The sequence below is a fragment of the Pseudopipra pipra genome, chromosome 12 (assembly GCF_036250125.1).
Source record: "Pseudopipra pipra isolate bDixPip1 chromosome 12, bDixPip1.hap1, whole genome shotgun sequence".
Taxonomy (NCBI): Eukaryota; Metazoa; Chordata; class Aves; order Passeriformes; family Pipridae; genus Pseudopipra; species Pseudopipra pipra.
The window spans coordinates 9,253,405-9,272,806 of NC_087560.1; the positions used below are offsets into that span (position 1 = coordinate 9,253,405).

Below are 19,402 nucleotides of genomic sequence, written 5' to 3' on the forward strand. Positions count from 1 at the left end.
AGGCTGAGCCAGGAAATACATTGTTTTGGGATCCACAGGACCCTGGTTCTTGAAGGCATCCTCCAGAGTGGAGCCAATTTTTTTCTAGAATAGTTGTCCTCATGTATGTTGTATCCTTAGGGTGTTCACTCTGACACTGTGCTTCTTTCAACAAGTCAAGTACATAAATTTGATAATACATAAAAGCCTAGATGGGCACAATGTTGTGCAGAAGTCCCTGCCAGGGAAAAAGAACTGGCTGGGAGCCTTATCCTGCCCTCTCAGATGTCCTTTCAGGCTGATAGCCTGGGAAGTCCCACACATGGGAAATATGGTCAGTGAAGGTGGCCACAGTCATCTGATGTAAATGTATCACAGCAGGCATAGCCCATAAATGGGACCTCGTGTAGCCCAGACATGGGATAGAGCTCAGATCCATGAATTGTATTGAATACATTTGTCTTTTAATTTTGCAGTTTGGGAAGAATGAAAGATTACTTAGAGCACACACTCTGAACACAAGACTGAAGTGTGATATGGTTTTACACTTTATATGCTGTGATTTGAAGGAGAATGTTATGTATAGACATGTGAGTAAACATGTATATTGTGTTCATCTACATTTAATCTATTTACCATGTATATTTTTGCCTGTATTTCTCATGAATACAGGCAACCTATGCCTTTTCTTAGACAAAGACTGATCATGTTTCTAATTTTTTGATTGCAAGTTTGATTGCATGAGGTATAAGGAAGGAAGAAACACGAAACCACAGCCAAAGAAGAGCAGAGCCTTGACTTCAGCCTAACTCTCCACTTCTTGCAGAGGTCTTAGATTGTTACATTTCTAACAGAAATTAATATGAAGTGAATTTGTCAGCAGATACAAGGTAACCACAAACAGAAAAGTCACTATGGGAGGGGTTCTTCCCATTCACATCAACTGAGAAAGAGTTTCAATTTAATAAATACATTTTAAGGCGTGACAGGAAAATCTGAGGGAAAAAACTTGCAGAAGTTTATCAAAATACAAACACTCCAAGTTAACTTTCACTCTTTGTTGATAGTATACATTTCCCTTTCCCAGTATTTATATAATTATGACTCATTCAAACCCTGATCCTACAGACCTAGATAATATCCCAAAAGATTTGGTTTTAATCCATGCCAATAATTAAATCCACATTTCTCTGTCTCATGTCTGAATGAGCCCTGTTTGCAGGGAAGCTTCAACCCCAACACCAAACCAACAAATTCAGCCTTAGCCATCAGGTTACAGAGCAGCAGATTTCAAAGCAATTTGTTTCAGCTTCCCTGATGCTTCTGGTACTGATGCAAACCCTGTTGTCTTTGAATGCTTTAAGGTAGAGAAAGAAAGGGGAAGACTGGAAGACTGTGGAATAAATGGATCTGATTCTTTTCCATTTCTGTTGATCTAATATTTTGGATGTTAACCGATGCCTGGATATCCCATTTCACAAGAATTTTAAGGCAACGAGGCTGCAAGCAGATAATTGCAGCTTGGAGCATCTTTCTGCACTCTGCACATTATTGTGAATACAGGTGTTTTCCTGAGCAGCAGTGGCAAAATGCCCATGGTATAAATTTGAGTTTTCTGCTGTAAGTCTTGCTACAGAGACCTGGGGTATTTGTCAGGTTGTGGAGTGAAGGCATTGTATTTCATAGGTGCACTTTTTTTCCTTTTTTCTCCACAGGAAAATTCATCTCTGGTGCAGCATCTGCTTCTTAACAAGGCAATGTCTTGTTTTCCTGCCAATGTGTCACGAAATTTAAAGACATCCCAATCATGGGAACAGCTTTTCTGCTGCTGGTGACTCATCACTTAGTGCTCAGAACCAAGGGCCTCAGTTCAACTAAATCCCAGCATCCAGTGAAAACGTTCTGATAGATTAAATTATGGACAAACTTAATTACTGGGGGTACATTCAAATCATATTATATATAATTTTGACCAATGGTCAACTTTAGTATAGATTAATAGAACAAATATAAATCGAATTGTCAACACTAATTAAAAGAATGAAGGAAAAACATCAAAAGGATCTCAGAGGGCAGCACCCTCCACTTCGTAATTGACTCCCTGGGGCAACACATCTTGGTGCAGGGTGAGGGCCGGTGCAGGCCCTGTTTGGCTGGCTCAGTTTGCAGCGGGTGTGTGAGAGAAGCAAATCACGTTCTTTGGGGTCGGCTGCCTACACGTGCGCCCAGAACTGACCAGCGCATCTCCTGGGGAGTCCGTGCACGGCGTGCAAGGAGCGAGTGCTGAACTGCTTAGAGATGTGCGTGGGGCAGGGGCGGTGGCTGCAGGGGGCAGAGCATCCAAGCCACAGTCTGTTTTCACGAGCCACCCAGAAGAGGGGCAAGGCTGCGGCTGCATCACGCCAAGCCAAAGGCGAATAAACCTGTCGCGGATATGGGTTAGGTGGGATTCCACCTGCAGGCTTGGGGCAGACAGAGGCGGAAAGGGCTGAGAGAGGGTAGGGGGACCAAGAGGGTGGGGGCAGGAGGGATGCTGCTGGCGGAGCTGGCGCTGGCGGGGGTTGGCAGCGCTGCCGCTGCCGCTGTCGGGGCTGGTGGTGCCGGACTACGAGTCCCATGGTGCCCGGCAGGGCAGGCCGGCGGTGCGCAGCCGCCGCGCCGGGCACCCACCTGCCGCCGCGGGCGCTGGGCTCGGGGCGCGGAGGGGCGCGGAGGGAGCGGCGGCCGGGCCGGACACAGCGTGGGGTAAGGCGGCCCGGGCGGGGCGAGGGGCATCCCCCGCGGGCGGCCCCGCGGGGCTCCGCGCACTGCGGAGCGGAGCGATGCGGAGCGGGCGGGGAGCGGAGAGATGCGGAGCGGTGCGAATCGGAGCGATGCGATGGGCACGGCGGGGCGGCGGCGTGTGGCGGAGCATCCCCGGCGCGGGGTTCGGATGCGGCCGGTCCCGGCCCGACCCCACCCGCGGCCGCGGGATCGCCGCCGGGAACCGTCCTGGGAATGCGGGGCACGGAGGGATCGGCCGGGCGGCCCCGCCACGCCCGGGGCTCGGCGGAGGCGGCTTTCCCCGAGCGCCTTCCAGGGCAATGCGTGTGTGTTTATTGCGGAGCGCTCGCATCCTTCGCGCCGGGCGTGAAATGACAGAAATCAGATGGAGCGGTTTAATAAAATAAGAAAAGGAGGTGGGTTTTTTTTGTACATGAAGATGAGCTGTCCCTCCTTGGAGATCTGTCTTTTGTATGTCAGATATACGGCAGGACCGGCGGAGGGTGGTTCTGCTCGGCAGCCGGGGAGCAGGTCAGAATAAACGGGCCAACGACAGGTTCAGGAACAGGATGCTGATTTAGGGAATTTAATAGCATTTCCAAGGTCTTGAGATGCAAAATGTGTCCTAAACCCCTGCATATTTACATTAGATATCACACATGCCCTGTTTTGTCATCTTCTAAATAAAAAAATACCAGGGTGGCCTAATTCAAGGGGTTTTGCTTTGATGGAAGCCTTGGGGTAATTTCTTTTGCCAGAGTAAAAATCCACAGTTGATCGATGAGAAACCTGTAGAGAAATCTGAGGACTATAAATACCAAAAAATCAATGATAACGGGTTAGATTCATGTGACCATCCTGAGCTTATCAATAACATAAACTTATGAAAGAAACAGTTTAACATCATTAATGAAGAAAGAAATCCAGAAATGTAATGATATCAAATATCAGTTTAAAAATATTTGGAAGAAGCAATTATATTTTTATACCATGAATGGTACACTGTATAGATCTATACTTTTGACAGTGTTTAGTAGAGGAAATATTCAGCAAGTTACTGAGTAGCCTATTTGTAGTAAATAGATGCAGTATTTCAATTTCTTGTCATATGAAAGCTTTTCGCTGATTATTCTAAGAAATTGCCCTTGAACTTCCTCTGTTCTGCCCTCCACTCTTGGAGATAGAAACATGTAATGGGAAAGAAACACCTGGGACCAACTGGCCTAGTACTGCAGGCATCACATCCTCTAGTTCTATGCAAGGGATACAATTATTAGAAAAATAAACTCATACTCAGGGATGCATGGCAGTGTCTCACTGAGTTATGCTATCAATATTGCAGTCTTTTATGCATTATTCTGCACTCATTTGCTGCCTAACAGCCTGCCTGCTTTTGCTGTGGTGCTCTTTGCTGTACAGCTCTTAACTGGTTTCCACTATGGATATCTTTAAATTTTTACCACTCTTTAAAAACTGAAGATGGTTATGTGAGTTATTTTAGTGACTTCACCAACCTTAATTCCACGTGTCTCTTTTCTCACTCATCCAGCTTGGCTGTATTTGTCTGAACTTAGCCAGTAGCCTCTCTCATCTTGATAATCTAAATAATTTTGTTCAAAATAGTGCCCTTTGCTCTCTCATTGCATAACTTTTCTTTCTTTGCAAAATTATTATTATTTCCAGTATTTACAACTTCTGGCAAGCATTTCTGCAGTAGACAACATTTCTGCTGTTACTAATCTGCTTTAGGGTTTTTTTTTTTTGGCAGCATTCCTGTATTATTGAAGCTCATAGTTTGGTGTCTTCCTGTAATTGAGTACCCTTTTGACTGAGGCTGAGGTGGCTGTGCAGGGTTTTGCACTGGGAGGCTCCAGGTAGCATCCTGTAGCCACAGGTATTTGCACATGGTGGGTTAATACTGGGGTGAATGCCTATGTTCTGTTTACTGACCACAGCACACAAGTGTAGCAGTGACTTTTGTTTAACAGTGGAGTTTGACCATCATTATTTGGTGCCACAAAACTCTGTAAACTTTTTTTAAACTGTTTTTAAATCCTTCTTTCAAAGAGCAGGTGGGACTGAAAGTCCAGCTGCTGTGCTAAAATAGGGAAATCTGAGAACAGTGACAAAAAGGTAGCACACCGCTTGCTATCTGTTGGCAGCACAGGTGGAACAATACTCTTGTTAATAGTAGCCAGTGTCCTTTTTTCCTATCAATGTTTCCAACATGTGGAAAACAAACACTAGTGTTGTCTTTTCCAGGGCTGGCCTGATCTATTTGGTTGTAAAAATAAAAAGTCTATTTCCAGGTACAATTTATTCTCCTGTTCGTTGCTTCAGCTATCAGGATGTGCACATCAGGGATGGCTTCTGGCTTTGGTTTATAGCTAAAATGCAAAAAATGTAAGGTAGTTACAATGTCTCTGTACATTGTAAAAAGAAAAAAACAGCTTGGGAAAGATGCAGAAAGAAGTTTTTATAGAAAGTACCTACCAGTGATCATTATTAAGGATCCTAGTTCTGTGGTCAGTAGTATATGCTCTTTACCTTCCCTTTGGGTCTCTCTCTGCTGTGTTTTTGCTTGGCAAATATTGTTCATTTAAAAGATCCACTTCAGTGAATGAGACTGTCTGTGGAAGAAGGGACCCATAACCAAAGGAAAAGCTGTCCAGTGCTTGACACTTGAAAGATGGTTCAATTCCTTGTCTTGCCATTTGTCTTGCCACAGACTTCCCATTTGACCTTAAACAAGGCATTTCTTTCCCCTGACAGGGCCATGGAGAGGCTCTCATGTGGCTGATGGTGTTTAAGGCACAACAACCATTGTTTCCATGTAAATGTGATTGATCAATGAGGATATCAGACCCTGGCCTTTGGCTTCCCAAGGATGCCTTTGTACAAAGCTGCAGATAACTGATACCCCAGTGTGTGCTTTGCTTTGCATTCGTGGTGGATGTGCTGTTTACAGAACTATAGTTCTTTACATAAGACACAGTCTGGGAGACTGAACTGGATAAAAACAGCACCTTGTAAACATCACAGCTGTTACTGTAATGGGCATGGTCTGTGTTCATCTGGGGGCTGCAGAGCCATGGGCTGCTGTGTCACAGATTGGGAGCATGTCTGCTCTATGACACTGCTGACCAGGGCAGGTACAGCCTCTTGTTCCAAGGTAAATCAGCACCTGGCTGCAGAATCAAACCTGCAGAGTCTGGTAGTTATTGAAGGAGGCTGAAATGTCATTGATGTCTCACAGAAGATAATGAGGCCCTTTTCTTCCAGTTGCTGTCAAATGGACACTTCCAGTCTCATCCAAGGGCTGTTAGTCGACCACCAGCAGTACAGCTCAGCAGGAGGGTGTTCTGTTCACATCAGAATGGAGCTTATAGATGACAAATTGTGGGTGGAGCTGCCACTTCATAGTCTATTTTGTCTGTATAAAAAGACTCTGTTCTGCAGGATTTTCAGCCTTGCACTTCACACCACCCTCAGTTTCAGACAGTAACTGTGTTATGTTTTTATTTTAGAAAAACTAATTAACCTTGCACAGATTTTCAAATCATCACTGGAGTTCTAAAAATGGAAGAAACTTACCTTCCAGTTCCACAAAATTACTGTTGCCGTGAGCAGAAAGATTGTTTCATTATTTTATAACTAAACTTTACCCTTCTAAAAGCAAAGGGGAGTCTTCATCTGCAGGAGACCCGACAGACAGGCAGGTGTCTGGTCTTTTCCATTTCCTATACTAGATACATCACTGGAGTGTCAGAACACCATAAACAGTTCCATTGATATCCGCAATCCTTATGTTCATTCTGTCATCCTCTTCCTGTGGGTAGGAATTGAGTGATTTAAAGGTTGCTTTTATTAAGTAAGACTGGCTTAAATCATCATATGGTCACTGTATAATTTGTCATCATTTTTGTATGGGAACAATTCTAATGGTTATGATCTAAAAATATGATGATACCTAGAAACAAGTTACAAATTCATCAGGCACTGTAAAGAATACTTCCTTCCCAGGACTCAGTTTCATGTTTTGAATGCTTATGAGTAATACCACTAATGTTATTTTAGAAACAATCAGAAATTAGTTATTACATAACATTATTTTGCATCAGTAGGAGAAGCATTAATGTCTCATCTTTCTTTAATCACCACTGAAAACCTTTTCATGTTATCTAAATCAAAGGGAGTACATCCCTTTATGTCTTCTATAAATAACAGTACATTCATATGGATAATCTTGCAATATACATGATAGTTATTTTCTTATAAAGGGCATGTCTGAACTCTCATTAAAGTGAATTGATGTCTCACATTTTATTTGCATGGAAGTTATCAGTCCTCCAATTAGGAAGCCAACTGTAATGTAAATGACAGAGTGGCATAAGCATTACCAAGGATCAGAAGGGCTCATCCAATTATGAAGTGGAGTTTCTGATTCTGTATGATTATCCTAAAAGTTCAGGCCTAGTCTAGTATTAGGACAACATAATTGTTGATTATTCACTGGTCTCTGTGTAGGACTAAACCAGTTGCTAGGAACAGAACATGAAATAACCCTGCATTAGCCCTGGAAAAAACCAGCGTTTTAAATGTACAAGGATTTTTAGGGATTCTTTGCTACGAGATGACAAAAGATGGCAAGCTAGCCTGGGAATAGAAGAGATCTGGCCACATCACAGCTCTCCCAGCCCTGAGCTCAGTGCCAAGTGCAGCTGAGTGTGCTCCCCACCAGCCCTAGACACCCTCTTGAAGAATCCAGTTCTACAGAACCTCAAACAGGTTGTTTGCTTTGATCCACCAAGTGACCATGCTGTGTCATGAATGGAAAAGAGTTAAAAAAGGTGACTAAACTGGAACAGTTCAGTGCTTCTTATGGTGGAGTTCTTCAGAAGTTTTTTTGGGGGGGAAATAGACAGAAAAGTTGGGGAATTCTAGAAGACCAAATTCTTTACAGGTCTCTCTTCCATTTGCTACCTATGTGAGTTTCTTTGACATGTCTACTGTGTCTGCATCAGGACCTGTAGCTAATACTGTTTTCATCCTACCCACACAAAATTCAGTTTCATAATGCTTCCCTGTATGTTCCTGTCACACCTGTGTGCTGTAATGGCCCTAATATGTTCTTTCTAACTTTTCTGAGATTTCTGAACCTCCTACCTCAAAACATGATCTCTTGAGTATACATCTCCCATATATTCATGGTCGGAAAGTACACTGGTACATTAGTCTTGCATTTTAAGTATAAAAATTAAAAAGCAACCTTATTTCCATGTCAAACAATGGAGTATTTCTAATTTTTTTTTTTTTTTTTTTTTTTTTTTTTTTAAGTTTGAGCTTTCAACAGCCCAGACTTATTTTCCATAGCCATTCCTGGAAAGCAGAGAGGTTCCCTATCTGGCACTTGATTAAATGTATTGGTGGAAGCATTCCACTGCCTGGACAGTGCAGGACAATCATCCTCCTTCTGCTGAGCATCTGCTTGTGTTGCACAAACACGGCTCTTAATCATAATGGCCCCAATCCTATTTATTTGGTCCCGTATCAATTTAACTTGGGATTAATTCCACCTGTTTCTTATTTTCATGTTTAGCTATTTCAGTCTGATTAAAGAAAGGGAAGAATTTTTCCACATTTACAGATCAGTTTCACGACTGTTTTTCAAAACACAAATATCCACTGCTGTGGTTGTGGAGATAGTTTGAAGCAGATCGTGCAGCAGGATTTCCTTTCTGAAGATCACTTGTAATGATCTGAGAAAATGAGAACAATTTCTCAAATCTGATTATAAAAAGGTATTTTTTTTCCCAATAAAAATGCTAAGAACTGTGTTAGATGCTTCCTATTCAGCACATCTCCCTATACATCATAAATGCACATTGCCAAGCAGCTTCTTTCTTAGCTTGTACATGCTATCAAAAGCTCAAAATTCATATCATTGGTATCACGGTATTCTCATTTCTACAGAACCCAGAGACATGATGTTTCTGTAAGTGTACAGGTTGTGTTTTGACAGCAAGAGTCTAAAGTGCCTTTGTAGCTGCTGGTCCGTAGAAGGCTCTGTAGTTCAGGTTGTCCCAACACTTCCCAAGGAATCCAAGCAAATGTGAGTGGGACTGCTCTGACAGTCAACATTAATTCAGCAGAGGACTGACTCACTCTCAGAAAGAAACATCTCTTATCAGCAGTAGAAAATTATGACAGTGTCATGATATCAGTGGAAACTACAGCCTAGCTACTCTAGAAAGCCCTTTCAGAAATGTATAAGAATAACAAAAAAGTACTTATGGAACATGGCAAGGTATAGAGGAGTTATATCACAGCAGATGTTGACTACATAGAGCAATAATGATTTTATGCAGGCTGACTAATGACACCCTTTTTCTCTTTGGAAACACATTTCAAATCCTGATGTTGACATATGTGACGAAGCTGCCCCAAATAAAACCATATGTATTTCTTTCTTTAAAAGGAAACAAAATTAAAAATATAGCAGTGGGTTCTTTGAAGTTCACTGTGAAACCTCTGTGCTCCACAAAGATTTAAAAGTAGTATGTGGTTAAACAGAAATGCTGCCTCTCATGGTTCTGCATTATCTAGAATCAGCATAGATTTCACCTTTTGGGCACCCAGCAGAGTGCTTTGCTGTGTAACAGTGGGGACTCAGGCCCATGGGAAACTACGATGCTCCATACTGAAACTAAATGCAGAAAAAGAGATGGGATTTATGTTCTTCCATTCCTTAATCGCCTCTTTCACACTTCCCTGTAAATGTGGAGGAAACCCCACAGTCTTACCCATGGTCCTTCATTCTGCTTCCCCCGTTGTCCCTGATACAGTGTAACATTCAACAGCAAATTTCCTCTGCAGTTAGACTGGACATCTCCCTTCAGCTGCATGACACCTGATCTGCTTTGGTATGTTCAAAATAACAGTAGCAGGGAGTCTTGATTAGGATTGCTTTTTTAACTAATGGTTTCATACAGTGATCATAACAAAGCAAATCCAGTGGATATCATGTATAAGAAGTAAATAGTATGTGCACACTCAGAAAAGCCAAGCCACAGTAAGAAGCCACACAGGCAGCATATGGTCCTGTTTACATACACTAAATTAACAGTATGGAATCCAATTAGGAAGGTGGAGATCGTAATCAACACATTAGACAGCAGTTTCTAGAGTGCGTGAATCAAGTCTTCAGCATTTCCTTCCCACACTGAATGATGCTGAATTGTTGGATTTATCTCATTCCCTTGGTTTCTGATAATGTGACTGTGGTGAAAGGTCAATCTAGTGCATAAAGCCAGGACATGAGCAACAGGCGTTTCAGCTGAGCTTGCAGTAGCCTCTTCAGCAGAGTGAAAGCTCCAGAAGAGCTTTACTGCTTACGGGGATTGTGGACAAACAAATTCCCTAGGCACTGTCTTGTGCTTTTGTTCAGTCACAGAAGAGTAGGATTCTGTTGTGAAAGAGAAAATATCAAGGGAATTTCTGTTGTAAATGTGTGCGTGCAAGAAAAGCATGATTTCAGTCTCTTCCACTGCTAATCTAATAAGGGTTATCCAATGCAGCGCTTCATGCCATGAGGGAAGTTAGGCTGATACATCAGTAATATCTGGGTTTATGTTTCTCTTTGGGGTATCCCTGCTGCACATGGTCAGATACCTTCTCTTCCTAACAACTAAAAGGAAACAGTTACAATATTGGAACTGTCACCTGTTGAAAAGTGTCTCCTGGCACATCTTCCCTTTATGGCTGAGTGTGTAGGCAATTCACAAAGAAATCAGAGTGTCTGGTGCACACAAACCATACTCTGCAGTACCTACCCATTGGCACCTGGATTCAGCTTGGCAAAGTTTTTAACAAAAGCTGTTACAAACATGACCTTGCTGATACCAGTAAAACAATTCCTGGCTGTGTTGCCTGAATGGTGCAGTGCTGAGGAGAGAGCCAAGGGAGAGGTTCTGGTACCAGGCATTCTGCACCACAGAACTGCTGACCCTCCGCCAGGGAAACTGTTGTGTGCTCTCACTAGTTACTTTTCCAACAACATTTAATTACCCCAACCTTGGGATTATATTTCTTTCTTTTCCAGGGATGTGATTAAACTCTAATAAAATAACCATTTAAACTGTTAAATAGTTTTAAAAAGCTCTAATCCCCTCAAAGAAAATTTCCAGCTCAGTTAATGGCTGCTAGCTGAAATGTTATGTTTGTAATGAGTTTATGCAAAGGAACTTAGAGAAGGCACCTTCTGCCTTAGTACAGAATGTTGTGCTGCAGCTCAATTTGGTTTTACAGTTTAAACAAATATCACAATATCACAAATATCACTTTTAAATAAATGCTTTCAGTATTTAACAAGTATTGTTAAATTGTATTGATTAAACACATATCGAACTAGCGTTCTCTTTAAGCACCAAGTACACAAAAACATTAGCTCTTTTGGACATTTTTTGGCCAAAATATCTCTCACACTCATTACATATGATGATATTTTGATATTATAAGAAAATTACACACCTGTTGTAACTTCGGGAAACATCAGATGCCAACTAACTTCCTGAAAGAGACTCACAATTTAAAGGATGGTTGAATTCTATGCTGACACTTGGAATGGCTTGTTGATGATGTCATGCCAGGAAAACAGCAGCACCAAACAGAGCAGTAATAAGGAACAAAATGAGAATGTGTTAGGGAAATAAAGCTTTTTCTTGAAATGGGATGTTTAAGTGTTTCAAGTCAAGGCTCATTGTGCCTTGCAGTAGTCATAGAATTCCAGATTTTTCAAATTTTTAATTCTGCTAATTATTCTCTTACCCTTTTGTAGGTTACTGATTTATAGTCTTTTTGATAAATAGAAAAATTATATATGTTTTAATATATAGTATTTTTATAGTGAAACTCTTAAGTAAATGAAATATTTTCATTTGGATCTTGAATTAAAAAAAAATAAAAATCAGGCTTCCAGCTTATATGAAGAGAATAGAACCCACATGGATTTTTTTTAGCTTATGACTGCTAAGGACGTGGTCAGAGGAAATCAGAGTTAGGGTTGATACGTAAGCCAGTCGTAGGTGCCAGTTGGTTGGTTTCCATATCAACAATGACTTCAAAATTCATGAATGCAAAAACTCAGCTGTAAAACTGCACAGTGAGCTGGGTAATTCAGAGAGAGCTGGTGCTGCTGTGGGAAACCTGGCAGACTTGAGGGCCTGGAGCACAATTAAAGTCCCCAGATAATGCTGTTTCTGCTCATAGATTAATTCTCTTTCACTCCGTCCATTTACAGGCTGATTCTGGTTCTAGAATTTGTTCTGGACAAGAAAAAAAACCAAGTAAAGACAGAGAGTCCTTTGTCATATTGTCATATGACAAATAATATGACAATGACTGTTGTGACCATGCAAATGAGAACTTCTTGTTCCTGATCAGTTGGGATCATCTAATAAGGAACCACGTTCAAGTTTTAAAACTAAGAGTTTGTGAAATACTGAGTCTGTATTTTTTCCATGGCTGTGTTTTGAACACCTGCAGGTGCCCCATGCAGCAGACTGGTTTACAGATAATCTTCTGAGATATGAGCAGCATGTCCTCACTCCAAGAATTATTTTGATGATAAGTGCTATTGTGTGTAACCGAACATGTTGAAATAAGACTAACAACCAGCTTTAAAGATGTTTAGGTCATCCCAGATGATGTGGGTTAGCTTTCAGCCATCAGCAAAGCTGGGATAAGATAGAATACTTCAAGGCATAACATTTTGTTTCTTGTTTGTCAGTGCTGGACTGTTGTCTGTAACTCTAGCACTTTGCTTTTGGCCAAAAGAGCAAACAGATACTGCTGTTTGCAAGCAAATTAAATGAAACAGATTTATTTCAATGGAAAAGGAAAATTCCTAATGTTTTTCTTATCTATTCTTGGAGCTTCTCTCTGCTGCTGCACCCAATCCTTGCTATTCCATGGCTACTGCTGCACAGGCAGCCCCAGCACTTCCCACACCCCCCCTGCTGTGCCAGGACATGTTGCTGCTTTGTTTTCATTAATAAAGTGTCAATGTGACTCTGAGCACGTGGGCTTTCTAGGACTCTCAGCTAAATGGAGATACTCATAATGCTTTATTGTTAACAGCAAGTGAGGCCACAAGAAGCTCAGTACTCCTGAATGGTTGAAATCTTGACAAGCAGCATCAGTGGAGCAGTGCAGCAGGAGCCATGTCTCTGCCCTTCCGAAAAGAGTTGGAGAAATACAAGAATATCAATGAAGATGAAATACTCAGCAAACTCTCAGAGGATGAACTGAAGCAGCTAGAGCATGTTCTTGATGACCTTGATCCCGAGGTTAGTGATGGGGGCCAGGGGGATCATAGTTCAAGAGTTCCGTGTTATAAATGCCACGTACTGCAGCATTTTTTATTTGTATTCTGTTACAGTGTAGCCTAAAGTATGAGCAGCTCAGCTACGGACACTTTGGTTGTATTCCTGCTGTGATGTGCTCCTTGCTTTTGTACAAGTCACTGTAGCCTTTGTCTATCCCTTGTCTATTTAGACATGAGCTTGTCTGCAATCTAAATCTTTAATCATGTTTTTACCCTGCAGCACAATGAGAAGCTTTTTATGGCTGCTATTTCTGAGCACAGCAATAAACAAACATAACGTATGTTTGTGAGGATCAAGTCTTTTGAACTTCTGAAATCTGTTGACTGTGGCATTCAGCACAGATATTTTTAGCTGAAGAGAACATTTTTAGGCATGATTAAGAAAAGTAGGATTCAGCTACACAACTGTCATTTTCTAGGGAGTAAGGATAATTTGGATATTTGAAGACACCCTCACAAAGAATTTAAAGATCTCTGGCCCGAGAACCACTTGGTCCTACAATAATAAGGTTACAGTCTCAAGTGTGCTGGGAATTCTCAATGTACCTACCCCAAAACATTCAAACTGATGTAGGAGTTTGAAAACTGGCAGGTAAACTGGCAGATAAAATCTGTTCAATCTGGAGGCAAAATAAATTTGGAAAAACACAATTGATTTATAGTTTCTAGTTCTATAACACCAATTTACCTGGAGATTAAGGATGGGCTTTACTGTTCTCTCCCTCCATGTTGCCACTTCCCTCACTACTGCCACTTCTACAGTGGTATTTTTTGGTATTTTCAAGTGTCTGGAATCTCAAATAGTGACACAGAAAAAAATCAAAAAAATGACACCAACCAACCAAATTAAACAGGTTGCATTGGAGTCACACTACCTATTTGTGCATGCACAGGTAAAGTGTCTAGTGACTTGAGTTCACTGGATACACTCAGAATTCACTGGATATTTGACATGGATCATGGCATGGATCATGGATTGTGCATGTTCTGATCAGTGATGAAGTGTTTCAGAAGTATTCTGGGGCATCCTCAACACGTTGCCTTTACTACATGTGCACTGCAAAGTCCACACACCTGTATTCCTTTCTGGGATTTTCTGGACTGACATGTGGATTTCCTGGACTAAAACGTGGAAGCCTTATGTGTCTTCTTATGTTATGGGATGAAGATGCAACCACAGGGTCACACAGCTACGTGTTGAGAGTGAGACTTATCTGCTTGCTTCCTCATACTCTGAATAGCTGAAGTCCACATCATTCACCAGTCTCTTTCTGTGCGTGCCATTCATGTCTGAAGTCCAGGAGACATCTGCATTAGAATGAAAGGAATTTTGTTTCTTATGAGACAGAGAAAAATGGTGAGTAAGAAGAGCAAATTAATAGAAGGAAGTGTGTAAAAGATTTACCTGGACTGCAAACTCTGTGATCATATGTGTAACACAAAGGACTCTGATCTTAGTTCTTTGGTGCTGTGATTGTAAATGTGGTTCATAAAAATATTAATAGGTGGTAAATCAAGAAGCCTGAACAATATACTGGTTTTCATGGTTACATTTAGGTAAGGTGTGTTATTGCTGTCGCCAAAGAGCATTATGCTAAGAATGATGGCACATAAAAACTGACAACATTGAGATGAAATTTGGAGCACTGTGTGAAACTGCCTCCCTCTCCTCCACAGAATGCTTTGCTTCCAGCGGGATTTCGGCAGAAGGACCAGACCACTAAGGCTGCCACGGGCCCTTTCGACAGGGAACGCCTGCTCTCGTACTTGGAGAAGCAAGCGCTGGAGCACAAAGACAGAGAAGACTTTGTGCCATTTACAGGGGAAAAGAAAGGTACTGTCCATCTTCATGTCAGTGTTGAGTGGTGGACTGTCTGGTGCCTGGCTTTTTTGTGGAATACACTGGGACAGAAGAGGGGAAGGCTATTACTGAGCAGGGTGAGGCTCAGGAGTCAGACCTAGAGCTGTTGTGGCAGCAGCTGAAGGGATGGTTTTATTTGCTGCACAGGGGTCTGTCTGACTGCTCTGGAGTTACAGTGGCAGGTTTGATGGCTTGTCAGTGGCTGTGGGAACACACAGGCTCCAGTCCAGCAAAGGGCTCAGTCAGCAGCTCCCTGGGCAGCAAATCCCTCTGTGTGCAGTTAAGCATGGACAAAGGTGCCCTCACCAATCTCACAGGGACTATTTCCATGTTAACCATTAGGCCATGCAAGGGTAGTGCAGTGGGGGAGGCGTTCAGGAGGAAACATATAAATGCCTTCCTGAGTAAGTCTTGCCTACAATTGCTGTAAGTAACAACTCAGGGAATAAAGTTACACAAAATAAGTATTTTTCCACTTGTTTACTAGCACATCTGGCAATGCTATTCATGCAGACAGTTTCCCTGCTACCCTTGTCCTACAGCTACAGGAAAAAAAGGGGAAAACAGGAAAACCTAATTTGAATAATTCAAACTTTGGTAGGATAACCTTAGGGCAGGAACAGTCATATTTTTTAGCAAACAATATTCCTTTAGCCACACTACCTCCTTTTCCTCATTTGTAAAAAGTGGATAAAAATGCCTACCTCAGGCCACCCCTTCATTCAAGAAGGAACTTCCTGTGCCTGGGTCCATTTCTGGCCATGTAATGGATTTGCCATTATTTCAATGGGTTCTGCTTAAGGGTAAGCAGATATTTCAAGAAAGTCAAGGGCAGCATTTTTTACTTTATGTACCATTACCAAAGATGTAAAATGTTATTTACATAACATTTTATGGGCTAGGAGTGAGCGAGGAGTTGTTACTGTCATTACATTGTGTTCTCAATCTTTGAAACAATGGTTTTAGACAAATGATATATTTTTCAGCTAGATCTGATGTTATTTTGCCATGCAGTATATTCTCTAAGCTACTTTTTCGTCCATCACAATGTCTGTGTTCTGCTCTTCACAGAGCTGATTCTGGGTCCACTGAATGCAGTGACACTGCAGAGATCCTGCCAGCAGCAGGAGTGATCAAGCACATCCTGTGCAGAAAGGGAAGTGGTTTATTGTAGTAGGGATTTATTATCAATTGTTTCCAGTCTCCTACACACCACTGTGTCAAGGCAGTACAACTCACCACTTGCAGGTCTCTGCAAATACACAAAAACCAGGGGTGTGTGGAATTAAATATACTCGTAGGACTGGCACTTGATCTGTACAAAACAAGTCTCTGTATTGTCCCTGACAGTGTTACTGTGTGTACTGGCCTATTTATTCCATTTCAGTTTTCTTTTGATGAAGGTGAAGCAGTATTATTCCTACATTTGCTTCTAGATGCCCTTAAGGTACTTATTAGTGCAACTTATTAATTCATGGTCTCTCTGGTGTGGAAATACCACTGCTTTGCAAACACAACCAACCACACATTTCACTTTTCCCTCAGCACAGAGTGAATGCAGCTCTGCTAGCATTCTAAACTATTCTTAATTTGGCTTCTGATTCACTGTGTTCATTTACTTCAAAAATTACACTTTCAAGAATTATCACAATTATGAGGTTATGACAGAATTTTAGGCTAAAGGAATTATTTCCCTAATTTCTTCTGTTCCTGGTACAATACAAATTTCTGACAAAATCCTCAGAATTGTCTTTAGCAGATTAAGTGAAGTGAGTGTTCTGTGATTTCTAAAGTAATTTTACAATTATAATTGAAACACAAAGAATTATACCACAGTTCCTTCGAAGTCAAAGGCCAAATGCCATGAAAATACCCTTTGTAAGTTAGAAATAACTGAATTAATCTGAGATCTGATGAGGTCCCCTACCTTGACAATTGAGAACTGATGGACTGCACGGTGTCATTTTCTTACTGCTTTAAGGGAAATAACTGACTTTGAGAAAAAAGCTGCTTATTTTGAACCTGGCATATCCTGTACTGGTGTTTGAGTTTATCTCCTGCTGCCCCTGGCTTGCTTGGCAGGAGATGTCCTACAGGAACACCACCAGACTTCCAGCACTTGGGCTTCACGCCCTCCTCCTTTTGTTCTCCTTTCCCCTTGATCTGCACTGCAAAGACTTCATGCAGAATCTGAGTGTTATAAAACATATAACTGAAAACTCCATCTGCCAAATGTACTGAAATCTTCCCATGGATTGTATGATGATCTGCTAATTGGTTGAATCTGGTGAAATGTGATGAATGTTCCACAAAGTCCATGTGTGTCTCTGGATCTTAGAATCCTTGCTTTTAACTGCAGTGTTACTTATTTTGACACTCTCAATTGAAAAAAAAATAACAACAGAATGGCTGTATTAAAATATTAATTACTTGATTTACATTTATAAGGAGATATTTTCTATGAGAGGAAACAAAGCAGTCCTGCAAAGACATTTTCAAGATATGATACTACATGCTAGATGGAAAGTCACTATAATTAGAAAATAATTAGTATTCTTCCAAAGCTCAGTAATTAGTTCAGGATAAATAATTTAAATTTCTGAAATATATTCTCAAAAGAATCTAAAGAAGGATCTCTCCTGAGGAAAATCTTGTTCCTCACCTTCTGGTCTCTAAGGTATATTTACGGATTGGTAAATATTTATATGATTATATTATATAGATGCCTGTTAAATGATTTATACTGTAGAAGCATTGCAATGTAGCAATGCTTCTACAGAAGCATTTATACTGTAGAAGCATTGCAATGTAGCCCTACTGTAGATAGCCCCGAATTAATTTGATACTATTTCTGCAGTTAAAAATTAAATTCTCGAGCAGCTCAAAAATGCATCCAGTTGTGTATGATTAGAAATGGGAGGTGGTTTGTACCATTTGGCACTATTTACCACCTGAGCATACTTGTGTGTCAGTAGGATGAGAATATGCCAAGTGTTGTTTCAGCTTTTGTCAGTGTTTTGTACCATGATGTTTGTCTCTCACCGGGAAATCATTTATTTTTTCAAATTACGAAACTGGGATGCTTCTGTTTAGTGACATTTCTACCAGTTCCTACAGTTATCATGCAAAGTTGAAACTGTCCTGAAAAATCCAGTGATGAGCAGAAAAGAAGGTGGCATTTAAAATGTCTTCCTTCCAGAATAGTCTGTGATACTTCATTATTTTTTATCTACTGTGTCTATCTCTATTTTTTTTCTCTGTTGCTGTTAATGTTTTATTAGAGAGTTCTTGACCAAAAAGCAATTCCAAGCAGCTGCTGAAGGACAAAATTCAGTTGCCTGTGTTGGTCTCTATATGGTGAACAACAATAAAGTTTTGATTGTCCTAGAAAACAAGCCAAAACAAATTCCAGAGCTGACAGGGATATCCAGAGTGGTTAAAACACAGGAAGTGTTAAATATGAGCCCAAGATGGAGGGGCTGATTATGCAGGGAATTGCCTTGTTTTTGATTGTAATTGTGGTTTCAAGAGGTTGGAAATATTTGGCAAAAACAATCGAACGTATGGCATGCATTAGGGTTTTGGCCCTCTGCCACATTGCAGCTGGGTAACGTACTTCATTAATTACTGTACAGAAAGGCTTTAAGCTTGTATGGGATAATTCTCAAATTTCAATGGAAACCCAAGTTTTGCCTGAACCAGGGCCAGAACGGTCACAGGAGCACACCCGAACTGGCCACAGAGAAATGTTTTCAGGCTGCTTTACCCCACATCCTCCCCAACACCAGTCTGGGCTGGGGACGTCATCTGAGTGTCCCCACAGCGAGTGTTTGCTCCCACTGTGGTATGAAATGATCTGGTGGCTTTCAGGAACTGTTGTGCAACACAGCTGTTTGTTATTAGTGAGCAGTGGCAGTACAGGGAGTTAGGGCTGATAACTGGGGCCATAGTGATGGGCAGCTTGTGAGTGTTTGTTTTGTGTATTTCTGGATTAGCTCCTACTTAGGATAGATATTCTAGAAATCCCTACATAGAACCTGATGATCTACAGAAGTTATTTAGGCTGACCCACTGCACTTAACACATACTGAATCAGCTGGTTGTCAGACTTCCATCACTTCCATCTCTGTATCATTATCAAGTTCATGAATGGTCCAGGACTAAAAAGAAAAGGTGGAGAAAGTAAGAGGCAGTGCAGGCACAAAATATTCAAGAGCACAGTCAGCACAGCATGTTTTCTCTCATGGAATGCAGTGTGTACATCTGACCTCAGTTAAGAGCTGAGCACTACTGTAATACAAACATCAACTGGGAACAACATCTCAGTTTCTGCTTTGTTGAAGGGGTTCTACTAGCTACGTGATATTAATGAAACATAATTAAAAAAAGTTCCTCTGTTGTGAAATATCATTAGA

General features: G+C 41.2%; 1 protein-coding gene across 2 annotated transcripts in view; it reads left to right on the top strand.

Annotated features, from left to right (window-relative positions):
- The first annotated feature begins 2,331 nt into the window (after window positions 1–2,331).
- TMOD2 (tropomodulin 2) overlaps window positions 2,332–19,402 on the top strand; it is a 33,752-nt gene continuing 16,681 nt past the window's right edge. The window contains exons 1-3 of one of the 2 annotated variants that reach the window (XM_064668778.1): window positions 2,332–2,422; window positions 12,880–13,088; window positions 14,804–14,960. In XM_064668778.1, coding sequence (XP_064524848.1) covers window positions 12,963–13,088; window positions 14,804–14,960 — 283 coding nt within the window. In that variant the 5' untranslated portion in view covers window positions 2,332–2,422; window positions 12,880–12,962. Of the gene's footprint in view, window positions 2,423–2,648; window positions 2,725–12,879; window positions 13,089–14,803; window positions 14,961–19,402 lie in introns of those variants that run through there. The other variant, XM_064668779.1, reaches the window with a different exon arrangement.